This window comes from Pezoporus wallicus, unplaced genomic scaffold, assembly GCF_028554395.1.
Source record: "Pezoporus wallicus isolate ANWC-B61680 ecotype Strahan unplaced genomic scaffold, APGP_CSIRO_Pwel_v1 contig_161, whole genome shotgun sequence".
NCBI lineage: Eukaryota > Metazoa > Chordata > Aves > Psittaciformes > Psittacidae > Pezoporus > Pezoporus wallicus.
The window spans coordinates 4,791,813-4,810,785 of NW_026642654.1; the positions used below are offsets into that span (position 1 = coordinate 4,791,813).

At 40.5% G+C, this 18,973-nt stretch overlaps 1 protein-coding gene across 4 annotated transcripts in view; it reads right to left on the reverse strand.

Annotated features, from left to right (window-relative positions):
- Positions 1-840: 840 nt before the first annotated feature.
- Positions 841-18,973, reverse strand: part of GREB1 (growth regulating estrogen receptor binding 1) — a 95,726-nt gene continuing 77,593 nt past the window's right edge. For all 4 annotated transcript variants that reach the window (XM_057431845.1, XM_057431842.1, XM_057431846.1 and 1 more), the window contains 11 exons: positions 17,676-17,778; positions 15,790-15,948; positions 15,107-15,249; positions 14,190-14,351; positions 12,339-12,543; positions 11,378-11,552; positions 10,220-10,438; positions 9,241-9,376; positions 5,646-5,846; positions 3,914-4,052; positions 841-1,735 (listed from right to left, as the gene is read on the reverse strand). In XM_057431845.1, coding sequence (XP_057287828.1) covers positions 1,572-1,735; positions 3,914-4,052; positions 5,646-5,846; positions 9,241-9,376; positions 10,220-10,438; positions 11,378-11,552; positions 12,339-12,543; positions 14,190-14,351; positions 15,107-15,249; positions 15,790-15,948; positions 17,676-17,778 — 1,806 coding nt within the window. In that variant the 3' untranslated portion in view covers positions 841-1,571. The remainder of the gene's footprint in view (positions 1,736-3,913; positions 4,053-5,645; positions 5,847-9,240; positions 9,377-10,219; positions 10,439-11,377; positions 11,553-12,338; positions 12,544-14,189; positions 14,352-15,106; positions 15,250-15,789; positions 15,949-17,675; positions 17,779-18,973) is intronic.

Consider the following 18,973-nt stretch of genomic DNA (forward strand, 5'->3'; position numbering starts at 1 on the left):
TTCATGCAGCATGAACTTTATTTGTAAAGGATGGATTAGGCTTAAATTCTTTAAAAAAGTTTAAATTAACTAATCAACTGGTGAAAATAGATAATACTATTTACACAGGACAATGGTCACCTTCCCAAAACTTAATTCTCACTCTGTTGAAACAAGGACAATGAAATATAGAAACACACTGATTTCTAGCAGTTACTTTGTAAATAGTGATCTAAGTCTCTCAGACTTACAGAACTTACCTTTTCCCTATAGATGAACATAAATTAGCTCTTTGGCACAGTCATACTGATGTCTGCTTTTCAATGCCAGTACTGTAATGGACTCAGCCACCTAATATCATCGATATCAAATCAATGATCCTCCTACTGGTATATCCAGCAAGAAAAGACTGCTCAAATATTCGATGTCTTCTGACAACATCTACACTCATCCTTCCTGCACCCGGACTTACTTGAAGTTAACACTGATTTTATAAAGACAAACAGGAATATTGCAGCTCAGACAGTGTTTCCAAAAGCCTCAACAAAGGCTGTGATCACTGACTTCACATTTAGAGTGTACAAAATAGTCTGATGCCTGGTGCCGTTCTATAACATGTTATCAGATTTTCACCTGAATTCATCAGAAATGTAGACTCTAATTTCTCTCTCTTTTGAAGCACCTTGGCAATAAAATATCCCCGTAAAGTGTATTAGGAGTGTTTCAGAACAGTCTCATATGTTGTCTTGAGTACATTGGTCCCAATTTGAAGTCTCAGCCAGTACAAGAATTTAATCAGAAACCAGAAGGAAAACACTGTTCTAGATGTATAAGCCACTTGCAGGTCAGTCTCACTCAGTCTCACTATTTGATCTCTTCAGTTACTCAAGGTATTTTCAGTTTTCAGGTTTAAATGTTCAGATCCCATTTAAAAAGCTACTTTCTTGACTCTCTTCCTTATGCTAATAAAACCAGGTGTATAATTATGCTTCTATCCCCAGAGTCCTGTATGGACTCTATTCAGTGTGGCACCTGTTCCGGAAAGTTAAGGCTCCAACTGAGTTCCCACTATTAAAGAAATATACTTTACAAATCTTCATATAAAAAGCCTACCTGGCTACTGCTCAGTAGCAGTATACTAGAAAACTGTAACAATTCCTGTTGCCTTGTGCCAACTGTTAGATAAATAAGACTTGTAAAACAAAATCTGTTCCTAAATTTACATTACCTATTTCTGGAATATACAAAAGTTTTCTAAAGCTTTTACATATGAACTTGCACATGGTCTTTCCTGTCATAAAAGAAGTGCACTCCTTGACCTCCCTTCTGGTCCAAAATGATTTCCACCATGCAGAGTAGTAAGTTTCTGCGTCTCTCCCAGGAGTTAGAAGTGACTTCCATCAGAATATTAAATTAGAAAAGTCACTTCAGTGTTTGGAAATATGAGCATGAATTGTCTAATTAGATATCACTCTAATGAACAACGGAAACCAGTCCTGTTTCTGTCCAGAAAGCAGAGGCTCTTGAAAGTTATTTCATGAGATGGTGGCAATTAGTCTCTTGTATCATTCAGGAAATGTGTCTCTTTTCAATTAAATATGTCGTCCTGTCAGGAAGAAAAGTGGCCTGTCCTCTTTTGCATTGGCAGTCTGGAATTCATCCCGCAGTCGGAACTGCCATTCATCTTCCAGCTCTAACCGGACAACAGTCTGGCGAAGAGAATTGCGATCTTGACAAATCACACACAGAGTGGCACCTAAGTAAACAGTTAAAAAGGAACCCATGTGAGTATCCCCTTTGCTCTCAGATCACCCATCTCCCTCCACCCCTTAGCATGTAGAACTCCATCACTTTCACAACAGGAATTACAAACAAGCTTGGGAGAAAGTGAAGACTCTAAAGAGCACCTATAAGAAACCTGGAGAGGGTCTTTTTACAAGGGCCTGTAGGGTGATAGGACAAGGGGGAATGGATTTAAACTGAGACAGGGGAAGTTTAGATTAGACATTAGGAAAACATTCTTCACTGTGTGGGTGGTGAGGCACTGGAACAGGTTGCCCAGGGAAGCTGTGGCTGTCCAACCTGTAGCAGTGTTCAAGGCCAGGTTAGACAGGTCTTTAAGCAACCTGGTCTACTGTAAGGTCTCCCTGCCCATAGCAGAGAGGCTGGAACTTGATGAGCTTTAAGGTCCCTTCCAACCCAAACCATTCTGTGATTCTGTGTAGGATGGAGGAGAGCTATGTTCAGCTGCCTATTTACCAGGATCTTCTTGTGTAACTTGCGGTATATCTAGTATTCATCTAGTTAAAACTATGAATACATTCCCTACTCTTTAAGGTAAAGGAGGGCAAATCTGTCAGGCCTAAGTAGGTGGTGATGGGACCTGGCAGGAAACAAGGTAAAGCCCTACATCTGTTACTGTTCTAGACCTACTGATCATTGCCTTGTTGAGTGAAACCCCCATTCAGCAAAACGCACCACGAGCCAATCACTGTGATGGCTGGTTAAGCTTTTTGTGCTTTGCTGACCAGAAATGATCTAAACATGTCCTTAAAACTAATCACACACTGTGGCACTTTTCAGATTGGTATGCTTATGTGCTAAAAAAAAAAAAAAAACAAACCAAAAAAAAAGAACATGGTCCATATGTGTACAGACACAGGCAATTCCAGAATGCCAAAATAAGATGTATCATATTTTGGTAAACAGTATCAACTGCCACTTTAATTTGCATGCATCGCTTCCTGGCTTCTGAGAAAAGTGCTCAGTTAAGAGGAAATAATTATCTTGCCAGCATTCAATAATCTGAATGAGAGGTAGTGAGGTAAGTGGAAATGCCCAAGACAATTAAAGAAAAAAAAAAGCTGAGAATATAATAAAAAGAAACAAGACAGACAGTCATGGGGCGTTTAATCATCATGTGCAGGGTTAGAAAATCAAGTAGACTGCTAAGAGAGATGAAGAAATCCTGAATCAAACACACTTTGTGGGCTACACACAATTAAAGTTGCCTGGTACATGCAAAATTAAACTGATTGATAGCCTCTGGTCACTCAAAAAATGCAGTACAAAAGCAGCACTGCTTTCATTTGCAGTTACTCTGATAGCCTTGTTATAGGAACTACAGAAGGATTAAAATGTGGACACTGATCCAGAGCGCATACAGGCAGTGGCTTCAGTGGCATGTGCAGGTAAAAGCACTGCACACCCCGATTTGCACTTTGCTACACCTACCTACATGAAACAGTATTAACTGCAACAAAGAACAGAACAGTTCATAACAACTCTGCCTATTTGAGGAAGGCATTTGCCATCGTGTTTTTCCTCTGGTGACAATTATAGCTGTGAGTGCAAGAAATCCCGGGAGCACTAAATGCCTAAGATAAGTGGAACAATCCAAAAGCATCTTGAGATGTGACTGCCTGGGATACAATGGAAGTTATTTGTCTCCACTGCTATCCACCATCATAATGACTATATGGAGAAACTGGTTATTAGAAATGAATTTTAAATGAGCCAGCTTCTATTGCCAGGGATAGTAAATAGGTTTTCATGGAGGCTTGTCAATCATCTATTGCAAATTAGAAAACCTGAAAGACACAATAGGTAAATGCTTCATGCATAAATCTTAAATACTAAGTTTTCAAACATAAACTAAGGAGTTATGCATATACACAAGGCATAATGATATAGACCCCACATTCCTCCCCACTTAGAAATCTGCAGAACTTATGGCACTGTTCAGTGTATACCAGTTTACTACAGTACAGAGACAGCACAATGAAGTATCAAAGATGGGTGGGCCATATAACACAAATATGAATACATGCATGTACATATGCATGCATGTATATTTTTGTATGAAATGCATTTTCCCCCAGGTTCCCAGAGACTAGGTCATATAATTCCCTGTAATAAAATTATTGCAGCTTACCTTTGAGAAAATGGAACTTCTTCAAAAAGCTAGCTACGACAAAGGAGTCACAGAGGTATAGCAGGAGACCACTGAATGTCAAACCGGAGGAACTGATATTCAGAGAGTGAGGCCGAGAACTCACGTAGCAAACTGCAATCTGATTGGGAGAAGGGAAAAAACATTAACATTTTTCAAGGTTCTGTATAAAGCTAAGGTTTGATACCAAGCTTTCAGTATTTGCACCTATTCAAATTCAGACTTGCTTTCCGACTCCAAGTATTGTGACCTTTGTAGTTCCTTTCTAAACAATCCTCTACTTATTAAAATTCTACATAAGAAAACTATTTATAAATATGCATTAGTCATTACTATTCGTTACTGTTATTATCAAGAGGTTTAGATATAGTAAGGTTTGAAAGATGTAGTAACGGTAGCTCCCCACGACCATAATGTGATCTGTCCAGCACAGTTTATCTACCCATGAGTAAAAACAGTGCAGTTAGACACAAGAAGGACCCTTTAGAAATGCCTAATTTAATTTACATTATGACAGGATTACTCAAGTCAGTAGAGTTGTGCATATAAATAAATGGAAGAGCTTTTTTCTTGATAATTTGTTTTTATGGTAACTTCCTAAATCCATTAGGAACCAGGAATATTTGTAGCACTCTTTCAGGATTCATAAATTTTAATTAAGAAATCTTCCACACAAGCCTTTGTTTCCAAAGTTACATGGTACTGCTTAGCTGCGGCAGACCCTCATCTGTCATAAATCAGCATGGTCCAGGGGAGGAAGGACCCACAGCAACTGATACTCTGGACCAGGATGCCTGTATTTACCCATATTCCTTCAATTCTGTTGTACCATATTCCAGCTCAGGTAACAATTCCAGAACCAAACTAAAATCAATTCATGTGCTGAATGGGTTCGAGCTGAAAGATAAAGACAGTAACAGTACAATGCCTTCCCACAGAGTTTATTGTTTCAAATATGTGGTAACATAGACCTGTAAGAGCTCAGCCAGAAAGGAAATGAAGAGAAATAGTTAAAAATGTTCTGGGAGCAGCATATATGGGAAGGTCATTACACAGCTGTTTTGGTAAGTTTAGCAAACCCATCAAGACAGAATTTCACTTAGTATTTAAGTCAGGTGAAATGGTAAAAACAGTGTCTCTCTCCTGAATACTGCCATCTTGGTATCACGTTTCTATTTGACCTACATTTGAGTTTAAGAATGACCTTGGCTTTAGATCCAAACTCATTGGATAGAGGCAACAGCTCCTGACATATAATGTCAGTTTATCCCATTCTGACTATTCTTGGTATTTGCTCCTCTGCCTCAGCTATAAATCAAAAGTGAACTAAAACATTTGTAGTTTGAAGTGCTTTCTAAGGTCTAGGTAGTATTTATAAAACACTCTTGTGGAATAAATTTGCTGTAGGAATGGTCAAATTATATCACAGTGAGAAAACACTCCTGAAAAATGTGCTCTGTGTAAATTCAGAATTTAATATAATTCACAGACTACATTGGTATTTAGGACAACTCTGGTATAGTTCTCTATGTTCTTTATTTGAAGCCTCTAATAGTATCTCTATGGGACTAAGAATTTGATTTTAACATCATAGAGATGTAATACCTGATTTATGAAAGGCTGTGCAATTATTACTAGGAAATGCATCAACAAACTCATCCAAAACATAGCCTAAACATTTCTAGAGCCACTTAAAGGTTATTTTCTTCAGTACCTGTGGTCCTAAGTTAAGGTAACAGTCCACAGATAGCACTGGATGGCTATAATTCTTCAGTGAGAGAGGGAAGAATCGATGGCTGTGATACTGGAGGTATTTTTCAAGGAGCAATTGAGCAGGTGCTGCCAAGAAGGTATGCTTGCTGTCAGGAGCGCAAATGTACTGAGCAGGGGAGATTGAAACTGGAGTGTCAGATACCTATGAGGAAAAAATATTTCTAGTACAGATCAATCCTGATCAATCAAGTTACACTTATCTGAATTTTGGGTTGTATAAAATATATCTCTACCCTACAAATCTAAGATTTACATAAGAAGGACAATCCTTCAACTGAAAATACCTGATACCAAAAAAATTTCAAAGTTTCACAGAATTATATTTGTATTTATAGAATCTTTAGAGGTTTCTAAACCTCTAAAGGGGAACAAACAAGAGGAATTAGAGATGTGTGCATGTCTACAGGGTTATGATATAATAGGCATCACAGAAACATGGTGGGATGGCTCCAACACTGGAGTGTTGGAATGGAAGGTTACAGGCTCTTTAGAAAAGACAGGCCTGGCAGGCAGGGAGAGGGAGTTGCCCTTTATGTTAGGGATAGGCTGGAGAGTATGGAACTCTGTCTGGGGACAGGTGAGCAGTCCACAGAGAGTTTGTGGGTCAGGGTTAAAGGGAATATAGCCATGGGAGACATTACTGTGGAGATCTGTTACAGACCGCCTGATCAAGGAGAACCTGCGGATGAAGCACTCCATAGACAGATAGGAAAAGCCTCACGCTCGCAGGCCCTTGTTCTCATGGGTGACTTCAACCACCCTGACATCCGTTGGAAGGACGGTACGGCCCGGCACAAGCAATCCAGGAGGTTCCTTGATTGTGTGGAAGACAACTTCCTTATGCAAGTAATAGAGAAGCCGACAAGGAGAGGTGCCATGCTTGACCTTGTGCTCACCAACAGGGAAGGGCTGGTTGGAAATGTGACACTCCAGGGCAGCCTTGGATGCAGCGATCATGAGATGGTCGAATTTGAGATCCTCAGGACAGTGAGAAGAGCATGCAGCAAGCTCACTGCCCTGGACTTCAAAAGAGCAGACTTTGGCCTCTTCAGGAAACTGCTTAGGAAGGTTCCATGGGATATAGCCCTAGAGGGCAGGGGGGCCCAAGACTGTTGGTTGATATTCAAGGATCACCTGCTGCAAGCTCAGGAGTGTCGCATTCCAACCAGAAGGAAGTGCAGCAGGAGGGCCAGGAGACCTTCTTGGATGGATAAGGAGCTCCTGAGGAAACTTAGAAGGAAAAAAAGAGGCTTATAAAAGGTGGAAGCAAGGACAGGTGGCCTGGGAAAAGTGCCGGGATGTTGTCCGGGAAGCTAGGGACCAGGTTAGGAAAGCTAAGGCCCAGTTAGAATTAAACTTGGCTAGGGATGTCAAAAATAACAGGAAGGGACTCTATAGGTATGTAGCAAATAACAGACAGACTAGAGACAACGTGGGCCCTGTCTGGAAGCTCTCGGGAGAACTGGCTACACAGGATTTGGAGAAGGCTGAGGTTCTGAATGACTTCTTTGCCTCGGTCTTCACTGGCAAAGGCTCTGACCAAACCACCCAAGCCTTGGAAGGCAGAAGCAGGGACTGTGAGAATGAAGACCGTAGGCCCACTGTAGGGAAGGAACTGGTTCAAGACCATCTTAAGAACCTGAACATGCACAAGTCCATGGGTCCTGATGAGATCCATCCATGGGTCCTGAAGGAGCTGGCAAATGAAATTGCTAAGCCACTGGCCATCATATTTGAAAAATCATGGCAGTCAGGTGAAGTTCCCGATGACTGGAAAAAGGGAAATATAACCCCCATTTTCAAGAAGGGGAAAATGGATGACCTGGGGAATTACAGACCAGTCAGTCTCACCTCTGTGCCTGGCAAAATCTTGGAGCAGATTCTCCTGGATGGCATGCTAAGGCACATGAAAATCAACAAGGTGCTTGGTGACAGCCAGCATGGCTTCACTAAGGGGAAATCCTGCCTGACCAATTTGGTGGCCTTCTATGATGAGGCTACAGAACTGATGGACAGGGGAAGAGCAGTTGATGTCATCTACCTGGACTTGTGCAAAGCGTTCGACACTGTCCCACACGACACCCTTGCCTCTAAATTGGAGAGACATCAATTTGATGGATGGACCACTCGGTGGATAAAGAACTGGCTGGATGGCTGCATGCAAAGAGTTGTGGTCAATGGCTCAATGTCCAGCTGGAGACCAGTAACGAGTGGTGTCCCTCAGGGATCGGTGTTGGGACCGGTCTTGTTCAACATCTTTGTCGGTGACATGGACAGTGGGATTGAGTGCGCCCTCAGCAAGTTTGCTGATGACACCAAGCTGGTGTCAGAACTGTGGTTCAGTTGATATGCTGGAGGGAAGGAATGCCATCCAGAGGGACCTTGACACACTTGTGAGGTGGGCTGATGCCAGCCTCATGAAGTTTAACCATGCCAAGTGCAAGGTCCTGCACCTGGGTCGGGGCAATCCCAGGCACAGCTACAGGTTGGGCAGAGAAGAGATTCAGAGCAGCCCTGCAGTGAAGGACTTGGGGGTGTTGGTTGATGAGAAAATGAACATGAGCCGGCTTCAGTGTGCGCTTGCAGCCCAGAAAGCCAACCGTATCCTGGGCTGCATCAAAAGGAGTGTGACCAGTAGGTCGACAGAGGTGATCCTGCCCCTCTACTCTGCTCTTGTGAGACCTCACCTGGAGTATTGTGTGCAGTTCTGCTGTCCTCAACATAAAAAGGACATGGAACTGTTGGAGCAAGTCCAGAGAAGGGCCACGAGAATGATCAGGGACTGGAGCACCTCCCATATGAAGACAGGCTGAGGAAGTTGGGGCTGTTCAGCCTGGAGAAGAGAAGGCTGCGTGGAGACCTCATAGCAGCCTTCCAGTATCTGAAGGGGGCCTACAAGGATGCTGGAGAGGGACTCTTCATTAGGGACTGTAGTGACAGGACAAGGGGTAACGGGTTAAAACTTAAACAGGGGAAGTTTAGATTGGAGATAAGGAGGAAATTCGTTACTGTGAGGGTGGTGAGGCACTGGAATAGATTGTCCAGGGAGGTTGTGAATGCTCCATCCCTGGCAGTGTTCAAGGCCAGGTTGGACAGAGCCTTGGGTGACCTGGTTTAGTGTGAGGTGTCCCTGCTCATGGCAGGGGGTTGGAACTTGATGATCTTAAGGTCCTTTCCAACCCTAACTATTCTATGATTCTTTGAACTCAGAGTACTCCTACACGTGAAGTCACATGAAGATGAGCAATTCAATAGCTACTGATAAAAACTCACAATGAATGGTTATGTGGATCATAAAGAGACACTTCAAGTGTTTTCAAAAGTTGTAAAGGAAAATTATTAAGGAAAGGTGCATTTATGCCAAGAATTTTGTGGATTTCAGAAATAAATAAAAAAATTAAAACCATGTGGCAGACATACCCCATTACTGACAACTGGTGATGCACCAAAATACCTCAGGTCTGCTGGTTCCAGGGTATAAAAAAGGAAAGAAAAAGGAATTTCAACAGCAACGAAACAGAGGTCTCAGTTCCCACCTTTGACTTAATGTGGAAGGATCTCTGTCCTCCCACTGCAATTTGCTTTTTCATGACACTGAAGTGATTGAATCGACAGATGAGGAGGCCAGAACTATGGACGCGCAAGTTGAAGTCAACATCGTCACATGTAAATCTGGAGAAAATAAAATAACAGCAGCTCAGAGGGATGTTTCTGATCACACACTAACAAATGCAAGCACTCAGGATCTTTTATCAGCACGGTAGAAAGGACAGGTGTCAAACACACTGACCCTCCACCAGCGCCTATCACTCAGGAAAAAAAGCTTCAGCTTTGTAATAACAATCATTACAAAGCAAGTGAGATGACGTGCAGAACCATTTGATTAACATCCAGGACTTGTATTTAAGAGAGTTGAGCAATTACTGCAACAGCCAACAGCAGGGAGAAACATGGCATTTTAAAATCTTGGCATGGGTTTTAAAATCTTGGCTTTGATCTTACTAATATTTACATGGATTTTTGGTATCCCTGACAGTCAGTGTCTCTGTGTTTTAAAATGTACTTTTCTTCTTGCCAGCCCAGGCTTGGAATGCCATACAATACTTCAGGCTCAACAGCACCCACACAGAGGATTATGGCGAGCCATGCATGGTATGAAGACACAGGCAGGAAATGGGTGGTTTGATCTGGCATTCCTGACATTTTAACATTGCTGCCTGGACTCATATCATTTTGCTTTTTTGTTGTTCTCTTCACTGGCCCTTCATAATGCTTCATAAAGTAACACAGACAGCCTGTGAGCATAGTTCTGTACTAGGAGATGCATGGGAGCAAGTTTAAAGTGCTCTTTTAAAGTGTCAGGCTGGTGATGATAGAAATTTGTGTCTTCTGTTTATTCCACAGAATAATGAAAGCAGAAGTGCTTCCCTGCACTCCTAAACCATCACGAGCTTTTGTAAAGGTTCCTTTATTTGGTTCATTGTCTCTACTGAAAGATGTCACTGATTCACTTACCTGTTCTGATTGTACTGCACATTCTGTGTCAGATCGACATTCAGCATAATGAAATCATGCACATGGCAGCAGGAGAATGGTTCCTTGATCTCAGCACTGTTTGTTTTACTGGACCATTTCCTCATCCCGATTAAGGCGTAGTGAGTGACATTGGGAGTTGCTTCAATATGTTGCAGAATATGCTTCAAGGAAACATTCCTTTCAGTCCACATATATTCACTAAAATTATTATGAAAATGTGTTAATTTTGAAGTATATAGAGAATATTCAGAATCTCATTCAGCTGAAGACCATAACTAGTCTAAACTAGTTATGAGTACCAGGCAGATAACTTCAATGTTGTCTTTACTGCAACTATTTGTCTGCTTAATAAAAAAAAAATAACTAGTGCTTATGTGGTGGGGACTGGTATGAAAAAATCTGCAACTAAGTCTGGATCTTTCAAAATATTCACTCAGGTATGTAAACTTTTAAAGTTACCTGGGTAATGTTCCAAATGACTCTGGGAGGGTTGCTGACTTTGTGCCATGACTTCAGTGCAAAATATAAGATCCTCCTAGCCCACCCTAGAGTCCATAAATCTCAGTTTTCACTAAGTTCTCTTTGAAGGTTTGCTGCAAATCCTGCATAGCACCATTCTGGGAATAGATAAAAATATCTAGTACAAACAGTGTCCTAAAGTAATGAAAACAAAAATACTTGTTTGGGGATTTGGGGAGCTAATAAAGGAGCCATAAAGACTGGGACCGACAAAAGAGCCAGAGGAAATCAGTTGCAGAATTTGCACAGAAATGTCTTTTAGCTCCCTTAGAGAAATCCTGTGAAAAACATACACCTGAATGCTCATGCTTGGCCAGTGTATAAGGCTTTGTTAACAGAGTCTGAAATCTGCATTCCAAGTAACTCCAGTTCGAACCAGGGTCAATCTATACAGGAAAGGCTGCAGTGCCCTTAAATCCTGAGGGAACAGGAATGAAAAACCAGCACTATGTGCTATGCAAAGGCAGATATCTAGGGAAAATACTTTTCTCATTAAAAAAACATTATTCTCTGCTTGTACAGGGTAAAAGTTGTAGTATATCAAAAGCAATTTCAAAACTGATATGCAGTGAAAGGTTAAAAGAGACCAGCTGAAAAAGCATATGTTACTCTATTTACCTTTTCCTGTCTCCTGAACAATCAACTTCTACTGCATTCCACATAACACACGAATCATCTGAAATGACAATGAAAGGCCAAATATCCTGGGGTTTTATCCCCAGCTCCTCCTGCCGATTTCGTTCAAGCTCCAAGTTATGGTAAGACAACTCTTTTATCAGGAAGTGCGCAGCACCTGAAACCAAGGAATTAATCCATCATCTTAAAAGCAGGGGCAGAAATTGTTTGCTTTTAACTCAGAAGCCTTTTGAAGTGAATGTTTCTGCAGACTAAGATATGAATTGCTCTGAAGATTTTAACACCCTAGCACTGCCCAGAGCCAACTTACTTCAACATCTGCCAAGCAAGTGACTTAGAAGATACCACTGGGAAGCACACAAAAAGAAACTTGACCTCTGTGGTAAAGATTTGCTAGTGTCTAATCAGTTTAGATTAGGTGCTAACAAATCTTTACTCTTGAAATCTTTTTTATTCCTTTCAGATTTATTTAACCTGACAGATATTTGGCTCCACTAGCATATCTTAGTGCAAACATCTAGAGATGTTGATTGACCAGCTGAGTAACATGGAACCATTTCCCCATATGATCTACTTTGAATTTTTGTCACTACTGCTGTATATAAGATGTTCCAGCAGCAAAAGCAAGGTGCTGAGTATTTCATAGATATTATATTTAGCAGAACCTATCAAAGAGATATTCTTAATCAGAGCATCACTCCCTATGCAAATAACACATAAATTATTTCCACAAGGAAACAGAGTAGGTAACTCTATCTAAGATAACACCCTCAGCTCCCTTTAAAATCAACTAGGCAGAGTGTTTCTAGGGTGCAATTCATCCAGCTCATTTTAGGTGACTTTGATTAAGTGAATTGCATCTTCGACTGTGACACATTGTCTTCAGAGAGAATTCAGATATCAGACGTGCTACAAGGTGAGTGTCCACATTTGCTACACTTACCTACTCCTGCACTGTTGAAAATGCTTGGAAGAACAAGCATGATGTGGTTGGGCCAATACTTCTTATATATGGCCATTTCATATTCCTTGACAACTAAAACATGCAAATGACTGGCTCCATCCATTGCATGATATAAATTGAAAAGTCCATGTTCATGACGACCAGTGGTGGGAGTAAAAGTGGGGCTTTTTATATAATCTTCACTCTGTAAATAGAAAGAATTGTGAGCTTCTGTATTAAGCTGGAGGATGTTTAAACAAGAACCAGACTCTGCAGGAGAATAAATCAGGTTCACTGACACAGAAAGCAGGAAAAGAATCCACAAGGACCCAGTGCACAGTTCTGACTGTGTAGCCAAGCACAGGTTACCAAGTGAGGAAGAGCAGGAGGTTTCACCCGCACATTGAACAGTTGCTGCTGTGATGCTGCCTGGGCTCTCCCATTTCGAACTTGAATGGGACACAAAAGCCTGAACTGGAGGGTAGTATTGATCAGTTATTTTTTACTGGAAGCAGCTTATTTTCTTTTAGATAGACGTGCTACCAGTCACTGCTGTTCCCCAAATTGCTTCAATGCTCCAAGCGGTGTGGTCTGAGCAAAGCAGAACTTCATCTTAGACATGGATATTAGGAGTCACTGTGAATGCCAACTTCAGTTTGCATAGCCTGTCAGATAGACGACCTTACAAAGTGTTTTGTACAAGTGTGACATGACTCTTTGGGCTGTCTTGAAGCCATGACAGATTCTTTGAAAGCTTTATTCTTATATGAAAACAACTGAGCATTTGTGCAGAATAAAAGAGGGTAATCCACTGCCTTCCACTACACTAAAATATTGCTTCCTCTTAGTAACTGTATGACAAACAAAACAATGTCTCTGAGGCTCACTGCTGAACTTTAACATCTTAAACCCATAATCAAAGACCTTTTGCTGCAGATAAGAGTGTTTATACTGAAGGATCAACCTTCATAATGAGTAGAAGAAAGAGCTTATTGTTGGCTTGATAGTTTTGCTTCATGTCTCCCTTTCTGGGAGAAAATACAAGCTTAGAATGAGGGCATCTTCACTTTCTCTTGCCAGCAGGACCAGAAGTTTAAAGACTCCTAATTCAACAAATTTTAAAATTGGTGGCACCTCTCTCCTATGTGTGGCTATAAATAGAATCATAGAATCATAGAATAGTTAGGGTTGGAAAGGACCTTAAGATCATCAAGTTCCAACCCCCCTGCCATAGGCAGGGACATCTCACACTAAACCATGTCACCCAAGGCTCTGTCCAACCTGGCCTTGAACACTGCCAGGGATGGAGCATTCACAACCTCCCTGGGCAATCCATTCCAGTGCCTCACCACCCTAACAGTAACGAATTTCCTCCTTATCTCCAATCTAAACTTCCCCTGTTTAAGTTTTAACCCATTACCCCTTGTCCTATCACTACAATCCCTAATGAAGAGTCCTTGCAGCATCCTTGTAGCCCCCCTTCAGATACTGGAAGGCTGCTATGAGGTCTCCACTCAGCCTTCTCTTCTCCAGGCAGAACAGCCCCAACCTTCTCAGCCTGTCTTCATACTGGAGGTGCTCCAGTCCCTGATCATCCTCATGGCCCTCCTCTGGACTTGTTCCAACAGTTCCATGTCCTTTTTATGTTGAGGACACCAGAACTGCACACAGTTCTCCAGGTGAGGTCTCACAAGAGCAGAGTAGAGGGGCAGAATCACCTCCTTCAACCTGCTGGTCACGCTCCTTTTGATGCAGCCCAGGATACGGTTGGCTTTCTGGGCTGCAAGCACACACTGAACCTGGCTCATCTTAAGTTTCAACATTGACCAACAAATGTAATTATCCATCTACCTTATCTGTGACTAGCGGTAGCCTCATGCTTTCCAACTGTCTTCCTGGTTGGCTAAAGACAAAATGATGCTCCTTTGACTTTGGAATGATAAAATGCAGCTGAATCTCTTCTCCCAGCATAGAATAGGAAAAGGCAAATGCATGAAGAGTGGACTCATAAAGCTGAGAATGAGAAAAAATGGGACAATTCCAATGATTAGAGTCAAACGGCAAGGTCTCACTGTAGTTAATACACATTTATAACATTACAAAACAGACTACAATCACTTACTGTATTGAATTAGATTTTACCTCATAATTCACTAGGTGTTAAACAATGCCTCCTAGGCTCCCTGAGCACTAAATAAAAAATAAATTAAACTGTTCCCTCTTTCGAAACCATTGTTTCAGCTTTGTCTTGCAGATGGTACCAATAACATACAGGTCACACCTGGCTTCAGATATACTGGCACATAAATCCCAGTATTTGCATTGCTAATACCTTCTTCCTCACATTCTAATAGGCAGGAAATTGAAATGTTACTACAAATAATAACAGTCTGTATGCCACATATAGACTACTCTACGCTGGACTACTCCTGCAAGCAGAATCTTTTCGTTTACTCAGGTGAAAATGTAGGCAAGTCCTAGTGGGAAAAGTTTACTGGTAGAGTAGTTTTAACTGGTAGTATACATGTAGAATGCAGATGACAGTACTGAATAAGCTAGTGTACATGAGGCAAGTATCAGACCTCTGATGTCCCCAAACCTGCAGCCTGGTCAAGGCAGGCAAACCCCAAACAAAATCTGTAAATCAGCTGGTTTTGACATATACATGTAACTTCTAAGCCAAAAATACAGTGAATGTACACAAAACTGTGCTTGGGTTGTGTCTGCCTCAGTTTCTGATCTGCAGAGTAATATATGGAAATCTTTACCTGGTACGTGGGATTGAAACCCATATACTGATGACACTGTTCACAGTGATGATAGGTGTTATATGCTGCATACTTGGACAGTCTCATCCTGGTTGTTTGACGGCGTGTATACATATCCTCCTGTCTCCTGCTCATTGATCTGTCTATTAAGAAAAGAAACAAGTTAAATGTAACACATATTCAAGGCCAGAATTCCCTTATGACAAACTATGTCACTGTAATTAGCTTCTAGGAACAATGGCAGGATTAAACATATGCAAAACAAACTATAAATTAATTCTGAGCATAGTAGGATTTATAAATTGCTTTGTACAGCAAATGGGATGACAGTGAAGTATCAGCAAATTCATGATTATGATAATCCTTTACAGACTTCACATAAGGCTGAGGTGTAAGCAAAGCCAGATTATTAAAATTATTATTGTTGCTGTTGCTATTAATGCCTGCAAAATGAATAAATAGTAAAAAAAGAGTCTTAGGACAGATATTTGCCATCCTGTGATGGACATCACAATAGATTATGTGATATCAGCTTGGAAAGTGTAGTGATGTTACTCTTTAGCGAATATTCACATTTCAAATGTAAGGTGCATTTCTGATAATTTTACTGTTTAAAGGTTTAACAGGATTCTCACATTAAAGACCAATATATGTGCACCAATCTAGAATTTTCAAATTCTAACCTTCACTGTTTACAGTCTGAAGCTTTGAACAAATCAGACTTGCATCTTCATATTTTGGGTCATGGATAGTGTAGTCAAAAGGCATCTTCTTAAATGTCTCCAAATCTGGCCACAGGTCTCCAGGCTGATGGTAATATTGATCAGATTCTTCTTTTATATCTATGATATTATTGAAAAATGAGATTTTATGCAATTACAATAATTACCATTTTAAAAACTCTTCATATTGCTATATGTGGGTTTGCTATGCCTTCTATTCTTATATATTTTTTTCTTTCATTATTCTGAGGAAGCAGTATTATTATGCATCAAGAGGTGCACCTTTGAACAAATGTACCTTATACCTCAATGCAATTCTGGCTTTTAAACCTTTGTTATCAGTTTAAGACCTCTGTAATCTAACTGGAGCAGCTGGTAGGATGATGATGGAAACAACGTCAAGGGTCTGGTAAGGCTGATCTACCTGCATACAGGTATTTGGGGTCTTTCCACTGACCACATTTCTTCAACACTCAGTTGAGGAAAGATATGCTATTCTCACTGAGGAAAAGAAGCTCTTTTAAAGCTTCAGAACTACTGCAGTATTAAGTACATTGCAGAGTTAAAAGTCAGACGCCCTTCCTAGTGATAAGACCAGAATAAACAGGGATAATTTATCATAGGGTAAGAAGAAAAATGGTAAATGGTATTGGTATGATGTGCAGTGAAAACCTGTCTTTTTCTGAAACAGATTAACTGACACAAAAACTCAGATATACACAAATCCTCACAAAATACTTTTCTACCTTTGTCAAGAGGATGAAAGATCTGACAAGAGTGAAATGGACTGTAGTGAGGAGTCCAGTTTAGGGGTCAGCTGTAAACTGCTGTAAAGAGCAGTAACTCGATGCCTAGGAGTATAGACTAAATTTGCAACAGGTGAGAGCTTGTCTTTAGGTACCCAAAGTAAATATGAAACTCAGGTGGAATTAGTCAGATGCTGGAATTACGTTATGCCCTGACTGTGAGTTACCTCTAAAATCTTGCCTAAAACATGAAGGATTGATTGCACAAACTTCTTCCCTTAGCAGACCAGCCACCTTTTCCACAGGTTTTGCCATAAACCCTGGGGGGACTGCTGCCTCTTTCAAGCACATCTCAGTGAGAAAGAAGACTTCTTGGTACTGCCCTAAAAAAACCCTCAGGGAAAAATAGCTGAGGCATGATCACACAGTAAAATGACTGAACATCTCCTAGCCAGGGTCTGATGGAAGCAACTAGCAGGCAGACAGCACCCACTAAGACTCTCATGGCTGACTGCAGGCATGCTTTTAGTGCAGAATTAGGCATACCCCATAAAATATCATCCATATTTTTTCTATGTAATCCAGCCCTTGATTATGGAAATACATCTGGGAACACAGGGGAGTAATACACTGTAAATAAAGGAAGTTCGGACTAAAATTAGCTATTAAAGAGCAGGAATCATTTTCCTCCCTCATGTAGTCTTATGTACTTAGAAAATATGACATTGCTCCTCATGGTATAAATCTGTCAGAATTTCGCTGATTCTTTTTATATGATTTACCAAACAAGTTCATTCTAATTCTAAACGCAAACACAAAGACTGGATATCATTTAACAGCCATAAATGCTGTTGATTACTTTCCAAGAAAAACAAGGTATGTGAATTTCTTACTGAATGGAAGGCTAAACTCTAAATGATCAGTAAAATAATAAAATGTTCTGAAGTATCAGTTGAAGATCACACCAAAATTTTCTTAAAATATTTCAATAATATGAAGGAATTGCCATGATGAACAGCATAGAACACACAGACAACTGCTTTTCAACTTCACGTAACAATTGTATACAGTCTCCAGGATACTTTTATGTCAAGAACTTACTAATATTGATTTCTTCCTCATCATAAACATCCACTTCTGTCAGTCTAATCAGCATTCGGGACAAAATACTGAGGAACTGCAGATAGGCACCTGTTTTCCCTATCTGCAAACACAGAAATTAAGAAATACAAAAATAAACTTTCATTTTTCAACATGTTACTTTTCCACACATCTGGAAATTGCATGACATGTCAGAAGCATAGGGTATTGAATTACTAAATGTAGTATAGAATTTACTATTTTCCATATATGTCAAGCGGAATTTTCATTTTCTCTCAACATTTGGTAAAGGGAGACTTTGAAGCTGAAACAAGAGTAGATAAACTTTTGTTTTTGGTCAAAGTTAAGTATCTGTTGTTCTTAACAAACTGCACTTTAAACAGCTGCTTGCCAAGGATGTGAAAGGGTACTGAAGGGTACTGCTAACCCTGCTGAGGATCCTTTCATATACCCATGGTAGACCATGCGTTAGCAGACAGCTCTATGTTATTCAGGAATAACACAGAAAAAAAAAGTAACTTTGAATAGACAAAATGGTAGCACAGCCCATGGGGCAGATGTCCCAGTCTGAGTTTTTATGTAAAATCCACTGAGACTAATAAGAATCTTTCTGCAGACACTGGAACAAGGTTCTAAACTTGGCTGCAATGGCTGTTAACTGATGATCTAAACAAAAACATCTGATCTTCTCACAGCCGCAGCAAACTCAATACTTTGCTCTAGAGGAAAATGCTTTCAATGTTTTCTCTCTAGTCTGAGATTACCTTTATATAAACAAAGCTATAGGGTAATGAGTCAAAACTGTTGGAAGCCACAGGACTACTAGTGCTAGTCCCTCATCACTAAACTAAACCAAATGTACTTATGACATTCCATGCATCATGTCTTACCTAATCTCGTTATCTGTCACATAAAAAGTGTCCAATACAGTGCTGTGAGCTTCATGAACTGCTTGATATTAGCAACACTGTATGTAAAATGGTGGCAGGAACTTGCAGGAATGTCTTCACAATTTCAGAATGCTTCTCTCCCAGTAGATCAGACTGATTATGTAGCAACATTCAATTTGGACTCCATTCACTTCCGTGTTTGCCTGCATTTACTGCAGTTCCTGGGGCTGGAACTAGATGATCTTTAATGACCCTTCCAACCCAAACCATTATATGATTCTATGATTATAAGATGTGAGCTAACTTACAGATAAATATATAGATCTGTTCCGCACATGGCCAGTTTTTGCTGCATTTCCTAAGGCCTTTTGTAAAAATAATGCATGTTTTGCCTTCTAATGCACTTAA